Consider the following 14,606-nt stretch of genomic DNA (forward strand, 5'->3'; position numbering starts at 1 on the left):
TTCTGGTGGACAAATCATGTCATTTAGACACTGTTTCTAAACCATCTCAAACGTATCTTTGGCAATTGTGTACTGTTATTTATTGTTACTTAGGTTTTCATATACATTGACATAGATGCTGACAATTATGCTAATACCAATATATCTACAATAAGCTAATGTCAGTCGCTGGCTCAGTGTTTTAGGAGGCTGGTTGGAGCGTGTTGTAGTTTTTCATCCAGAACCTGAACAGACCAGGAAACAAAACCCCACTGGACAGGCATCAAAAACCTGTGGTATTAACAGCATCCTACTCAAGTATTGTTTTTGGGTGGATGAGACAAACGGGAGGTGGCAGTGTTAAGAGTCGGTGTTGTTCTTGGTCTGAATCTCTGTCTGACATTCCAGAGTCACTCCAGTATTTACAAAGGCAGCACGGCCAACGGCTCTGCCGGTGTTCCTTCTGTCTCACAACACTCATAGACAGTGTATGCGGAAAGATGCAGACTTGGACTGCAGGCCAAGACATGGCCTTTCTCAAAGCTCACCAGGCTTTAGGTGCAGCAGACCTTATCTGAGATTCAGGCCTGCAGACCTTTAAGTGATCGCTCTGAAGATTTGGTATTCATACAGCGTTCTGAACGTCTGAATGTCTTATAATGAGATATTAGTTTCAAGAGTTAGATTTTAGTCAAATAGAAGAGTTGAAAGAAAGGTCTTTTAAAAAACACACTTTTATCTCACTGCCAAAACAGATCTCCCCTATGAATAGCAAGCAGATTGATGTTCTATCTGGAATATGGAAAATACTCTGACTCAGTTCATGACTAAGCTATAAAAATACTTTGTCCTTGCAAGAAAACACAGAATTTAGTAGATACAATGCTGCACTTATGATTCATTAGTCCAGTGCTGTAATGGTTAGTCAACCAATCGATTTCTTATTCAGTGGAAAAAATTAATCACTTAAAGCATTTATCAAGCAAAAAAAACATTCTCTGGTTCCAGCTTCTCAAATGTGAGGATGTGCAGCTTTTCTCTGTTTAGTTATATATTTAAAGTGAATAATTGTAGGCAGGGACCACAGGAACACTGAGGTCAAAATGTCTAGAGCAGATTTTTGAATAAAATGTTTTATATATTATATTTAATTGACTGAAACTTTTAAGATGATGGACATGTTCATTAACAACTTGTTTAATAACGACTGTGACAATTAACTGCTTGGTTGTTTGAAACACTGACATGCACTATCAAAACATCCTCCTGGTAATCTAATCTTGCTGCGTTACATTTTTTGTCAGAAATCAAAGGCTGCGCCAAAATTCCTTCTTATTACTTCGTTATGAGTTGTGTGGTCCAGAAAGTGAAAGAAAGTGTAAGGGTAATGAAATAATACAAGTGGCTTATGTAAATATACTGTATATGTTTGCTATGTATGTTTATCTCAACTTAATTTATAAGTCCTGAACTTTGTTTTAAAGTTCCAGTACAGCACTGTAAGCTGTGCATTTAAATGGTAGAAATGTAATTTTATATTATACCTACCAAATTTATGTTTAAAAGCAAATGAATATTACTGGTTTGAGTCCTTCTTGAGCAACTAAGTAGGTAACTACATAACTTGCATTTCAGTTTTCAGTATTATTTCTATTCTTAATTCAAAAACAGGCATTGCTTTTATAATTCATGACCCTTACAAGAAACCTCATCTACCAGGAAATTACACCCAGGTATAAAAATTTAAATCAGCTTTATTTCACCAAGTACAGGTATTTGATATGGCGCCTGCAACCTAAAACACACACATGTATATAAACACACAATGCACCTAAAAGTACAGATCTGACAGAATAAACAGGCACAAGTCATATAAATTAATGGGGGGATTGGCACCATCAGTTTATGTCATTTTTGACATATGGACCATCGACCATGTCAAAACTTTGATTTCTCCACATGTTGAAGCAGTGTGCATGGAGCTGTAGAGCGATACTGTGTATATAAAGAGTTTGGAGGGTGGTGTCTTTCTCTAGCCTTTCCAAAGTCAAAAACACAAGAGCAAAAGTGTAAGGAATCAATTAAACTGTGTGTTTATCTGCTCTAACGTAAGCTGCAAATGTTAGCATGCCGGCTAACTAGCTTACTACCTACAGTGTCAATAATCATAATCATCTTTGTCTTTCTCCTTATTTGGTTTGGGGAAGTTTACACTCCAGCAACTCAAACCAAACTCATTACCTGAGACAGTGTTACGTTTGTCAGGCACATTGGTTAGTCCTCATAACTCAAATACCAAAAAAAATACAGCAACCATTTTAAAACAGAAACAAAGCAAAATTATAACTGCTTGTCAAAGTATGTTTTTCTGTTAGAACGAAAAATATTTAAATTAAATGTTTATTTATAGTATTGTCCTATAATACTAGGGCTATCTAGCGCTCCCCTTCAATACAAGAACACTGCTGCTCTTTTATTTTAATGTCTTTTACATGGATCATCAACTGGTGCTGACTCTTTGCCTGGGACGTACAGTTTTAGCGTCAATCTTTTAGCATAATACCATGTATGTAGCTATCAAGTGCATATTTAAACCTGCAATAACTGATTTTTTTTGCCACTTGGGGGCAGCAGAAACAAGCTGTGGACACAACATTGACATATCATCACCTTTTAAGTTGATATGGTGAACTTGTTAGCAAACAGCTGCATATTCACACACCCAGTAGTTACGGAGCAACATTATCATTTATTTGGAGTCATGTTTTTAGCCACCGGATGAATGTAGTCCAGTACTCACTCTCTTTTAGCTCTGTATTTGGTCTCTACCAACTCCTGAGGGAAATATCTGGCTCTTTAACTGCAAACTGTGTCTGTCTGCTGTTTGGTGCTGAGCAGGTAGTGTACAGTGGCTTTTTTGCTGAAAACAGCTGCCTGCTGCAGCCAAAAACAACACCATGAGAGCAGTGGGAGTGAACCAAAACAGTAAGGTTGCGGGCAGGAAACGATGAAGCTCTGTAACGCACAGGGGAGCTGCAGGTTCAGGTGATAATTATCTTGATAGGTTCATCAATACCAGCTACCCCTTGTCATTTCATACATTACAAAAAATATCAATTATAGCCACTTTAAGATTTTTTTACATGGTTCATGTTATAAAACTAATCAGCTGAAGCGTTAAAAAGCTGGAGACAACATTTTCATTCAACTCATGGAGCGTAATGGAACGTTAGCTTAATTGGAACGTTAGCTTATTTAGCTAGTTAGCTATGCAACTGATAAAATTTACCAGTGACAGCCGCAAAGTTGACAGTTGCTGGTTAGAAATGACAAGACTGCTTTTGTCTACCTTTGTCTGAAATCAAGGACGTATTGTTTCAAAAATTACTATGCCCGTTATCATAAACGGCATATGTGCAGTGCTAAATTGGAAAGCTCGACAGGCGTAGCAACAGTAGGGGGGCAGTGTCCTCAGTGGTAGCTACATGGCCCTGATTTTGGGATTTTGGTATCACATTGAGCTCTGGGAAATTGTGATTGGAATTTATCACCATTTCCTGACATATTATACTGTCTATACTATATATTACTGAAAAAAAGTTATAGGCGAATTGATTGACAATTAAAATAATCCTTAGTTGCAGCCCTAGTCTTATACTAGTATCAAAACATGATAGAATAGGATACTCAGGGGGCCAAAAAGAAAAACATTTTTCTTTTTGAATGTTGCTCTTGACAAGTAATAATGGACTCTGGCACTCTGACCTCGCCCATCTATCTAACCTTCAGCTGCTTATCGACTCTTCACAACCTCACCTCTGACTCGCCATTAAAACACAATTACTCTTAACTGCTGTAGGCTGCAGACACAGACAGTGAGTGACAAAGTGGCCAGGACAGTTAACAGTTTGCATGTGTCATCCTCCATCAGTCACCATAGCTCTCCATCAGTGATACAGACAGAAAGAGAGACACGGAGTGAGGGATGTTTTGTGAGGTGGATGGATTATATTAGTTGTCAGAGGGAAGTGACGTGCTCTGATAGCAGCAGTAGCTTGTGAGAGCAGAGAGGTGAAAGTCTCAGACAAGATTTAAACAAACAAGAGACACAGACGCTGCCCTGACTGGCCCGGGACGCCCTGACAGAATAAGGCCATGAGAGAACACAAACTGCCATCTCCAGATGAGCCCAAGAAGTATTTCTACAGCTTCCACAACCATTTGGGATACTTCTATCAGACTCAGTGGATGCATAAATCAGTTCCCAGAGTCAGGGGCAATGAAATGCTGGTATAATTTATTTTATTTCATGTTCAAATGTGGGACATTCTGCGGTCAATGCAACATCGCTAAAGTTAGATAATTGAGATGTCAGCTTTATTTGTATGAGAAAAGTGCAGAAGAATGTATTGTATTGCAATTTAATCTCAGCTCTGCCTTTCCAGCTTTCCTGTCTCCATGCTGATTATTCTTCTTACACACTTATATACTTACACAGATATTTGTAAAATATCTGTAGTTTTAGATGATATAAATCTTAATATAGCATACATTAGGTTAGGTAGTATCCAAACTGGTGTAAGCTGCCTGAAAATAGATTTCTTTGCAATAAAAAATAGTATAAATAAATTAACACTGTCATGAAAAGACACGTTTTTGTTTCCATTGGTTGTTGAGTAACAGTTTATCACAGTTTATCTTTCTCATTATTTGCCCCTACATCACCAGTGACAGCAAAAGCAGAAATTGTCAGAGAGGTTTCATTGCCACTCCTCCATGCTTCTGTGCTCGTGTGACATACAGCTGCGGGTCGACTCTTGGGGGAGTTTTCCCTTTGGAAACATCCCCACCTTCAGGCCGTGCTCTGTTTCCACCGGCTGACAGCTTGTCTCAGTGGCATCAGCTCCTGCTGGAAAACATCATAACAAAAAAGTGGGGGGAAAAAATCATTTAAATTCAGAACTCAGCACCTCAGTGCACTCAGACTTACCACTGCTCCACATTAAAATACTGTACAAACTGTGCTTCTTCTCAAGGCTTTTCTATAACGTCATTCATTGATGGAGCCACAGAAACAATGTTAATCGCTACTCTACTGAAGGTGAAGCAGTGTGTGTGTGTGTGTGTGTGTGTGTGTGTGTGTGTGTGTGTGTGTGTGTGCCCTTGCGAGTCATGTTGCCTCGCTTGTAGAGGAACACTGTCAACCAGTTTTATCAAAGTGTTGCTGTGGCAAGAGCTGTATGTGAGTGTTGTTCTGTAATTGTGAAGACCAATGTTAATTTTAGTCCTTGAGAGTGAGGGCATTATGGAAAGGCAATTGGTTGTGTAGCAACAGTAACATGATAAAACACAAAGCATATAAACACATCATGTAAATACAATTATAAAATAAATATTATAAGTAATAAAATTTGTGGAAAAACAGAGTATGCAAGTTAAAACAATAAAAAAATTAATTACTAGAATGGAAGTCATAAAATCATAAAATATTAAGTCTCTCCGTACATTGTGTATGTAACATGTTGCCTTTTCATCAAGTACAGACCTGAAAACAGACTACACATGCCAGTTAAATTTTGCCCAGAGCTGCAGAAACCAGAATACTACCTGGCCTCAAGTTTGCTGTGTGCCAATTAGTTTGTAGTAATTTGACTAAACACAAATTTATTTAGGAATGTGCACCATGAAAGCATAATATAAACTGAATTTATAAAGTTTGGTGATCCAGCCTTGGTTCTGATATAATATCCAAATTTGTAATCATCTTTTTAGTCCTGTCTTTTCTATTTTCTTCCGGGTTATACAGTATACTAACTCAATCTTGTTTTAAGCTGATTAGTTTTATCATGTCTCCTTTGTGTGTATTCATGGCCCCACATTAGCAATGCTGATTCTATAATCAATTAAAAAATAAAAATGAATAAAGGGCTGTTTGAGGATTAAGACTAGGATTAGGGAATGTATTATGTCAATAAGAATCCTCACAAGTATAGAAGTTCAAATGTGTGTGTGTGTGTGTGTGTGTGTGTGTGTGTGTGTGTGTGTGTGTGTGTGTGTGTGTGTGTGTTGCACGGCTGGGTTTGCTTCACACAAAATCTTTTTTCAAAATCAATTTTAAAATTGAACCTGCTCTGGGTGACTAACTAAGATTCAGGCCTTAAAAATGTCAATAGCATCGGCGCATTGAAAGACTTTAAAAGTGAAAAGAAAGGACAGTGTCGAGCAGTAAAGCCACATTCCACTTACAACTAATTAAACTCTTATCTCACTATAAAAATCAAAGCTCAAGGACATGCACCTTTTCGACCCGTTCTCGACCAGAAGCTGCAGCCTCAGAAGCGTGTCTCTCCCTGCAGCATAATGTGGAGAGCTGCTTTGCTGTGCAGCGGTGCTTATGTTTATATGGACATCACAAATATATAGAGTTTGCCTCACTCCAATCTGGCATGTGGCCAGGGGGTTTTATGATTAAAACCAGATTGTGCTTGCCCAACTCAGAAAGGCCAGAAAAATAGATTGCAGTTACGCATACTCTGCACAAGAGGGAAGTACAGAAACATACACGTCTGTCTCTGCAGCATCTGTAAAGGTGGACTTTTTGGAGGAATACTTAACTGTATGTATTTAATATTCCCCTCTGCTGGAGGGACTTTTTCACAGATGTCATCTTGTTATTAAGTCTGCTTCTAGTTCACAGTCAGTAATGACACATCTGACTGTGGCTGAGACGAAAGGTTTAGTTCCTCCTCATCAACCCCTAGCAGTAAATTATGCCAGTTCTGAGTCAGAGCCATGATCATCCTGTAAATATAATGATGCCTCTTTTGTGTCACATGATTGGAGTCAAGCGGCTGTGGGGTCTTCCTTAGCCAAAAATGGCTGAGTTCCTGCCAACTCTCAGTTCCTTCGAAGTGATGACTAAGTTACACTGCAAAAAAAGTCAGTTTTAAGATTATATCCTCCTGTCTGCCTTCAGATTCAAGTGATTAAAGTGAGAAAAACTGTCCAAATCAAAAGACATTTTAAGCTGCTACAATAAAACTCACCTTATTTTGAGAAATGTGTTTTAAAATACATAATAACCAATGGCTAATCTTGTTTCGGAAGATCAGAAATTCCTCAAATCTACTCAAAATAGTTGAATTTTATTCAACTAGTTGAATAAATTCAAAATAGTTCAAAATCAATTCAAAATAGGTGAATTTTATTCAACTATTTGCTATGTAGCAAAAGAGTTTCCCCGCGGGGATCAATAAAGTATTTCTGATTCTGATTCAGCAAGTGAAATTTTCTCACCCTGCTGGTTGATTTTGACCACATGTGTAACCAAACTGAATAATAAACATTCGTTTCTCATTTCGCTTGCCAAGACAGACACATTTTGCAGTGTAGTGAAGACTGGGAAATCATGTGACATCAACAAAAGCAGACGCATTACGCCCCCTCCGCCACCACACACACACAGACATCACACACACACACACACACACACACACACATCAAACACACACATAAACCCTTTTTTCTAACAGGGAGGAACACTGCAATTCATTTACTGACTTTGAAAACTACGCTGCCAGTAAACACGACAGACGTCATCGTCTCCGAGCGCTGACAGAAACATCAACACTGTAAAAGAAGAGAGAGAAAAAAAGTCCTCTTGTATCTGAACCTACCATGAGTTGTTCCCCTGCCTGGTCCCACTCTGACCTCCACTCGCTGCAGCAGGGTCTCATGTTTCAGGCCCCCCATGGCACTGGGGTAGACCACCCCCCTCCTTCACACCATGCTGGTGCTCTGGCGGCCTCTCCCGGGGTAGGCAGGGGTCCTCACGGGCTTGGGAGGTGGGTACGGGCCCTTCACACACCGACCGTTTTGAGGGTACAGGGGAGGCTTCTGAGTTCTTGAATTGGAGTTGCTGTTACCAATAATGACCTTAGGGTCTAGGCTCTGTGGGTGGGGCTCAGAATGAGTTTGGCCGATGTGGTTGGAATCTCTGGGGGGATACAGGTGAGGCGGGTGGCCGTTCACACCTGGCCTTTCATGGTTGATGTCCTTATTGTGGCTGGATGGGGTGAAGCAGCTGGTTTTGACGACCGATGCCATGTGAACGGGGGAGGGAGAGTTAGTTCTTAAGATGATGCGGTCTTCATTAATGTGTTGCGTCACCTGGGCTGGAGCAGGCTTGTGATTGGGCAGCGGGGCCACCCTGAGGTCACCTGGATGAGTTGAGCTGTGAAAGTTACTGGACGACCCCAGAGTGATGCAGGGCACCTCCTCACTGAGGTCGATACTGGCTGTGAGACGATCGATCTGCTTGACCACCTGAATGACAATAAAGAGAGTCGGTATTTGTCCAAACTGCAGTGGTGGAAAGAAATTGGGTACATTTTGAGTTCCACCAAAGACACGTTTGTCCTCTAAACTTCTCAGACGGTTTAGTTTAATAGAAGATGTAAAACTCGTAGAACAGAAAAAGCAAAAAATAGAGAATATTCCAAAAAATTAATACAGATCTGTTTAGCAGAATTTAGGTTTTTCTTCTTGGCCTGACCCCCTGATTAGGAACCACTGGACTAAACTATATATCAGTAATGGGCCATTTTTACTTTCATTTTTTACACTTTCAGTACATTTAGCTGATAATACTTTTTACTTAAGTAGGATTTAAAAGACATATACTTGCAATGGGGTATTTTTACAGTTTAGTATTGGTACATGTACTTAAGTAAAGGATCTGAGTACTTCTTCCACCACTGACAAACTGTATTTATAACCACAGGTTTGTCTCTAACTATGCTAAAACTGAAGCAATAATCAAGAATTCAGCCAGTTACTCAAATCAAAGCTGGTTTATCTTGATGTCCTTTTGTTTCCAACTGTCTCAATTCACAATCATGGAGATTTTTTATTTGTAATGTTGCTTCAGTACAACGGCAGGCCTTGCACAGATGCATTCAGCTGTGAATCAATACAACTTTACAGCTGCATGCAAAATGGATACTGTAAGAGCAAGGCATAATTTAGTAACAATCTCAAGCCAGGCTTTTTAATGTGCTGGCCGGAACGCTGCCAATTTTGGCAGCGTTCTGCAAACGGTCAGTGCAAATCGTTCTCAGTCACCGCTTTGGTAAGAGATGATGAGTGAGTCACAAACAATGCAGTCAGCATGCACACGCACGCACGCACACAAACTGATATGCTCTCATGAACATAGACACACAGATACACAACCTGTGTCAAACTGTTCTGCACTTTTGTCAGCATCCGTGCTTTGTGTTAATCATTTTAAATGTCTCAATATTCAGGGTAGCATCGATAAAAAGCTGGGACATCTGATGCAGACCTTCATGTTTAGACACCTGACAAACACATAAAGAATAAACATCCATAATAATAGACCCTCCTACCTCTTTCATCTCCACGTGAACTTGCTTTAAACCCCCCAACACATCCTCCAGATCTGTCACCACTTGTCTGATTTGATCCCTCACCAAATCCTGCCTCCTCTTTTGCTTCACCACCTCCGAACCTTGCCACTGGTGGTCATTGTTGGTTGTCAATTTTGAGGGCTCTGAACTGGTGATGCCAGAGGGAGGGACGCAGGGCCCCCTCTGTCTGCCTTGGTTCAAGTGTTTTTGTGGGACTTCAGTGGGGAAGAAACCTTTGTGAGAACTACCACGTCCATTACAGCCCTCCTCTGATCTACCCTTTAGTCTGTCCCGGTCCTGATGGTTATCTCTTTCCTCCCCTCCCTCAAAGAACACAGGCCTCAGTCCACAGTGGCCATTTGGCATGTGTAAATGACCCTGATGGGGATTGTGTGGCTCCAAATGATAGTTCTCAGAGGTGCATCCACAACCTTCCTCCTCCTCATCCACAGAGACATACCTGACAGTCCTCCTGTGCCTGTACCCTTGACCTTTGATCTGAAGATGTGGGAGAGGATGTGGTATCCCGGCGTTAAAGGGGTGTGCCCTGGTGTCGCTGCGCACCACACAGCCACACTGTTCTCTGACAGACGGGTAGTGTCTCACCCCAGGCTCCGGCGGGTAGCTCCACTGGGCAGGGTTCAACTCCCAGGGGCAAACTTGGCTCAAGTCATCTGACTGGCTGTAAGGGCCCTGCCCTGTGAACACAGGCCTCCTCTGTGGGCTGCGATGACCACTTCTCTCAGCTCTGTCCACTACGAAAGCTCTCTCTCCTACGTCTTTAACCCAAGGAGCCTGGATGTCTCTCCTGCAGTCCAGAGATGGGTGGTCTGTCGGTCTGGCTGATGCTGGATGGTATCCCAGCCCACCGTGATGGCCATACACTGGCTGCTCATAGTGGACGCAGTGCTGGCAGGGGCAGGGAGTGGAGGTGTTGATGTGCTGAAGAAATCGGTGGTGTCCCGTTGTTTGTGCGCCTTCTGTGTACATGTCCAAAGAAGTCCAGAGGCTTGTGTGGAAAACGCCTTAGAAAACAACTGGATTCCTCCCGTCCCTGCTCTCTCCAGCCCAGTCATTCACTCGCTCTGTTTTCCTCATCTGCGTCTTCCCACAAGAAAACTTTTCTTCAGCTCTTTTTTTCCCTTTCCACCCAAGACTTCTCCCTCCCCTTCCTTCCTGCCTGTTGTTTCCCTTCTTCTTCTCTCCTGTAGTTGTTAATCTCTGCGCCTGTTCTTTTCTTTCCACTGGACCCTCTTTCTCCTACTTCTCCTAACTTTTTCTCTATTCCTTCTTCTTCCTCACCCTGTAGCCCTCTCTCCTACACGGGGCCCCTCTCCACCTCCCTCCCTCTCTGTCTCTCTTTCTACCTCTCCCGCCTCGTTGTTCTGTCTCATTTGCTGCTGCAGGCTTCTGGTCTCTCTCTCTCTCTCTCTCTCTCTCTCTTTCTCTCTCTCTCTCTCTGGCTGTGTATTTCCCGTTTCCTCCCCTCCCCTCTCCCGCTCTCCTCTCTTACTCCACCTCTTACTCAGTCTCTTGCCTCTGGTATATTCTCTCACATAATCGGCTGTACCTGAATTTATGAATTCCTTCTTTCCCCTCCACCTAAAATCCAGCCGCCTTGTGAGGCTCCTCCGGTAAAAGACTCCATACGGGTTTCTCTCTCTCAGAGAGTGCGTGAAAGAGTCCCAGCACCGGTACTGAGCTCATTAGCCCAACTAAAGCCTTTGCACTCTGCAATTAAACGCTGCCTGGGATTCCTCGGCCGCAGACTGAGAGAGAGGGGAGGGGAGGAGAGAAGAACTGGGGGAGGTGGGGTTTCTAACATACACAGATGAGGGAGTAGACAGCCCACTGAGTCAAGGAGACAGAGCCACTGCCTTTCTAAGAGTGGAACATTTTTTTCTCTGTTCTGCATCTCCTTTTTTCTACCTGTCTCCCAATCAGTTCCTTCCCCTCTTTGTCCTTTGCCACTCCCGTCATTCCCACTCTATCATTGTCTCAGTTCAAGTAATTTCATCTCAACAGTGAAAAACTTCCCTCTGCTGAGGCAAGCACAGAGTAGCACTGTATAGAAAAGTATGCATCCTTCTTCCTCTCAAGTCCATACAATAGTGTTTAAATGCCACTTAAATGGCTCACTGTCACAAAAGTCAAACCGTGTGTTCAAGCCATGTTAAATTCATCATGCTTTTCATTTTAAATCAATCTCAGCTCACAATAGATAACCATAATCTCAGGATAAACTGAACAAAAAACTCCTTCGTACAAAATTAGAAAAGCAGGATGAGCAATTGAGATCTCTCCCTCTCCAAAATAGCATAACACGGCTCTTAATCCACAGCGACTGAGGACAGCTAGGCGTTTATTTTCAAAGAAAATAACTGGAGCTTTGAAAACAATGGGTTGTAAAAAAGAAACTACTGAGAATAACAGCAGAGGAGGATGAATGAGATTCTTCCATCCCAGCAGGAGAATGAAAAGTCCAGTCCCAGCTGCTGAGAAAGATTGTTGTTATAGATGAAACACATCTGGCACACTCATATTTACACTAAATATAAGCAATGTTAAAAATGAATTGTTACTGTAATTGAGTAACTGTTTAATGGGTTGGCGATATGGATAAAATCCTTTATCGGGATATTGAGATATATTGTGATAATAGTAATTGTTTTGGAAAATCAATTAAGAAACTTTTTTGGCCACTCTGGGGCAGCAGAAACAAGCTGTGAACACAACATAGATATATTATCAACTTATAAAGTTAATACGGCTAACATGCTTGCAAAGAGTGGCTATTTACACATCCAGCAGTTACAAAGAAACTTTATCATTCATTTGGAGTCGTGTTTCTGTCCACCTGGCGAATGTAAGTCCAATATTCACTCTTAGCTCTGTTAATGTAGCTCTTAGGTCTTTACCAACTCCTGCTAAATGCTCCACTATATTCACTAGCTACTCGCTAACTGTGTCTGTCTGCTGTTTGGTGCTGGACAGGTAGTGTACAGTGGGTTTTTAGAGCTTGGCGCTATGAGAGCAGTGAGAGTGAACTAAAACAGTAAAGTTGTTGACCGTAAAACCAAAACAATGAGCTCAAAGGCGCTAAAATGCTCCGTAGAGCTGCTCGTCACTACGTGCAACCCTTTATATATACAAGTAGTCGTGTTATTCATTGTTTATATAAAAATATTGATCATAGTCTGTTTTTGGTTTAACAGTGAATTAAATACCTGAAATATCAAAGTACATTATCACATTGATGCAAAAATCATAAATAAATGTGAAAAATCCAACATTGTCATGCATCAGTCCAGACAACATTTCCCACAATAATCAAATACACACAGATGAATTCAAGGGACAGATACACGGTACAGGTATAAACCGTATGACAAAATCTCTGATGGTTGACAAATGTATATCGGCTCATGGAATACAATATATTGTCTTATCTCCCACCTCTAATGTACAATAATATTATGTTAAAAGCACAGTCTCAGCATTTTGACAATTACACACATTTTGTAGAAGGATGGAACTGAGCCTATTGTAAAATGACCAGATGAGCCACCTGCAACGTCAGTCAGCCGAGATTATTTATTTATTTTTAGTCAACTGTGTCCTTTCAGCCTTTTTGGAATTCCATCATTGTTCACTTTTGAAAACTTTTAGCTTGTTTACTTTCCTTGACTTAAGCAAAATATTAGCAAAGTCGCAATATTCCACCTGAGCAGTACATTTAGGTATATTTGCCACCTCTGAATATAAGTGCTGCACTCCAACTCTATCTGTCTCATACATACAGCATGCATCTATACAATCCAGAAAAGAAAGACCGAAAGATGAGAAAGACCTCAACCTGTCATCTTAATCTCAGTATTTCTCAGTAGGGGTTCCTCAGGCAGAGCCTTGTCTACGAGCTACAAAAGGAATATCAAAGGTTGTAGTTGTCATAATGTCTTCACCCATACATATAGATGGGTGTAGCATGTGTGTGTGCATGTTGCCTCAGAAAGTTCCAAGCTTGTGCAGCTCTAACATCATACTGTTTTGTGTTGGCCTGCCCCCTTCCCGCTTGGCTGCGTGACTGGAGGGCACCCACAAGAGAATGGGAGCCACACCACTCTGCACCCCTTCCTGTCCTCACCAGGGTCAAGATGACCTAATTAGCACATATGAATACTTCTAAATGAGCCTATAACAGGAGCTCAATATGGTGTCATGTGGCCTATTTACCCTCCTGCAGATGCACAGGCCCAGATATTTACTGATGCAGACTCAAGTGTCCCACATCACACAATATGCAAATTGTAATGCATTCGTTTGCAAGAGATACTGTATGTGATATGATTAATGATTTTTTTCTGTGATATCACCACACTGTATAGGCTAGTTTTAGCCTCATTAAACTGGCTCCCAGAGTGTTGTATTGATTTTAAATTAATTTTAATCACCTAAAAGGCATTACATGAAAAAGCTTGACATGAACCTATATCTAAAGGAAACAAAGCTTATGGAGCAACTTATGATAATAGCCAAGATGTTCAAATCATGTTTAAAACCTTTAAAAACTTAATGCATGTCCCTTTTAGCCGTTTTATCAATTTAGCCTTTTTTTAAGTTTTTTCTAATATTGCCTACCTATATTCACTTTTTACATATTTTCATATATTTACACTATATTCACAAGATTTTTGTAAACTTCTGTCTTTGAAAAGTGGTATAAAAAATAAAGTATGAAAATAGAGTACTTTCTCATCATATTTCCTGTTTGTCTTTACGGTAAACTGTCTCATAAAGGCAAAAAGGCCAAAAATAAATGCAGTATATTATTATTCATAGGATTTTAAAACCCTGGAGTAAAGGCATGGACGATGTTGTCAGACCAGATATTGTTTTGATATGACTCAGTGAGTAAAACAAGATCACCTCAGTGGCCAACCATGCTTAAAATGTATATCCTCATGATGCACATATGGCATATCGTAACTAGGACTGTGTACCGTTTGAAAGTTTTTGATACTTGCACTGATACAGTATTTGAGTTTCGCTACCGATACCCGAATGTATACCATTTACAACACTCGCTGCAAAAAGAAAGCCCATCACATCATTAAGGACACCAGCCATCCTGCTCATGGACTGTTCTCGCTCCTTCCATCTAAGAAACAATACGGGAATCTGGAACTATCTGATCAA

The 14,606-nt window shown here is 40.9% G+C and overlaps 1 protein-coding gene across 3 annotated transcripts; it reads right to left on the reverse strand.

The window, feature by feature from the left end:
• Nucleotides 1–1,715: 1,715 nt before the first annotated feature.
• On the reverse strand, nt 1,716–11,187 carry LOC122887091. Of its 3 annotated transcripts, XM_044219968.1 has the most exons (4): nt 9,390–11,187; nt 7,656–8,304; nt 6,595–6,907; nt 1,716–4,885 (listed from the first exon to the last, which is right to left on the reverse strand). In XM_044219968.1, the coding sequence occupies exons 1-2, from the start codon at nt 10,398–10,400 to the stop codon at nt 7,759–7,761; spliced, it is 1,557 nt and encodes a 518-aa protein (XP_044075903.1). In that variant the 5' UTR covers nt 10,401–11,187; the 3' UTR covers nt 1,716–4,885; nt 6,595–6,907; nt 7,656–7,758. The 3 variants fall into 3 exon arrangements, with proteins under 3 accessions (XP_044075903.1, XP_044075902.1, XP_044075900.1); XM_044219967.1 differs by lacking the exon at nt 6,595–6,907; XM_044219965.1 differs by lacking the exon at nt 6,595–6,907 and having other exon boundaries at nt 1,716–4,888; nt 9,390–11,186.
• Between the last annotated feature and the right edge of the window lie 3,419 nt (nt 11,188–14,606).

Source organism: Siniperca chuatsi, linkage group LG13, assembly GCF_020085105.1.
Source record: "Siniperca chuatsi isolate FFG_IHB_CAS linkage group LG13, ASM2008510v1, whole genome shotgun sequence".
Lineage (NCBI taxonomy): Eukaryota > Metazoa > Chordata > Actinopteri > Centrarchiformes > Sinipercidae > Siniperca > Siniperca chuatsi.

Coding starts and splice junctions, on each gene's coding strand:
- LOC122887091 (XM_044219967.1), bottom strand. CDS start 10,400: ATGTACACAGAAGGCGCACAAACAACGGGACACCACCGATTTCTTCAG. Junction 8,305..9,389: donor TTCACGTGGAGATGAAAGAG/GTAGGAGGGTCT, acceptor ATTGTCATTCAG/GTGGTCAAGCAGATCGATCG.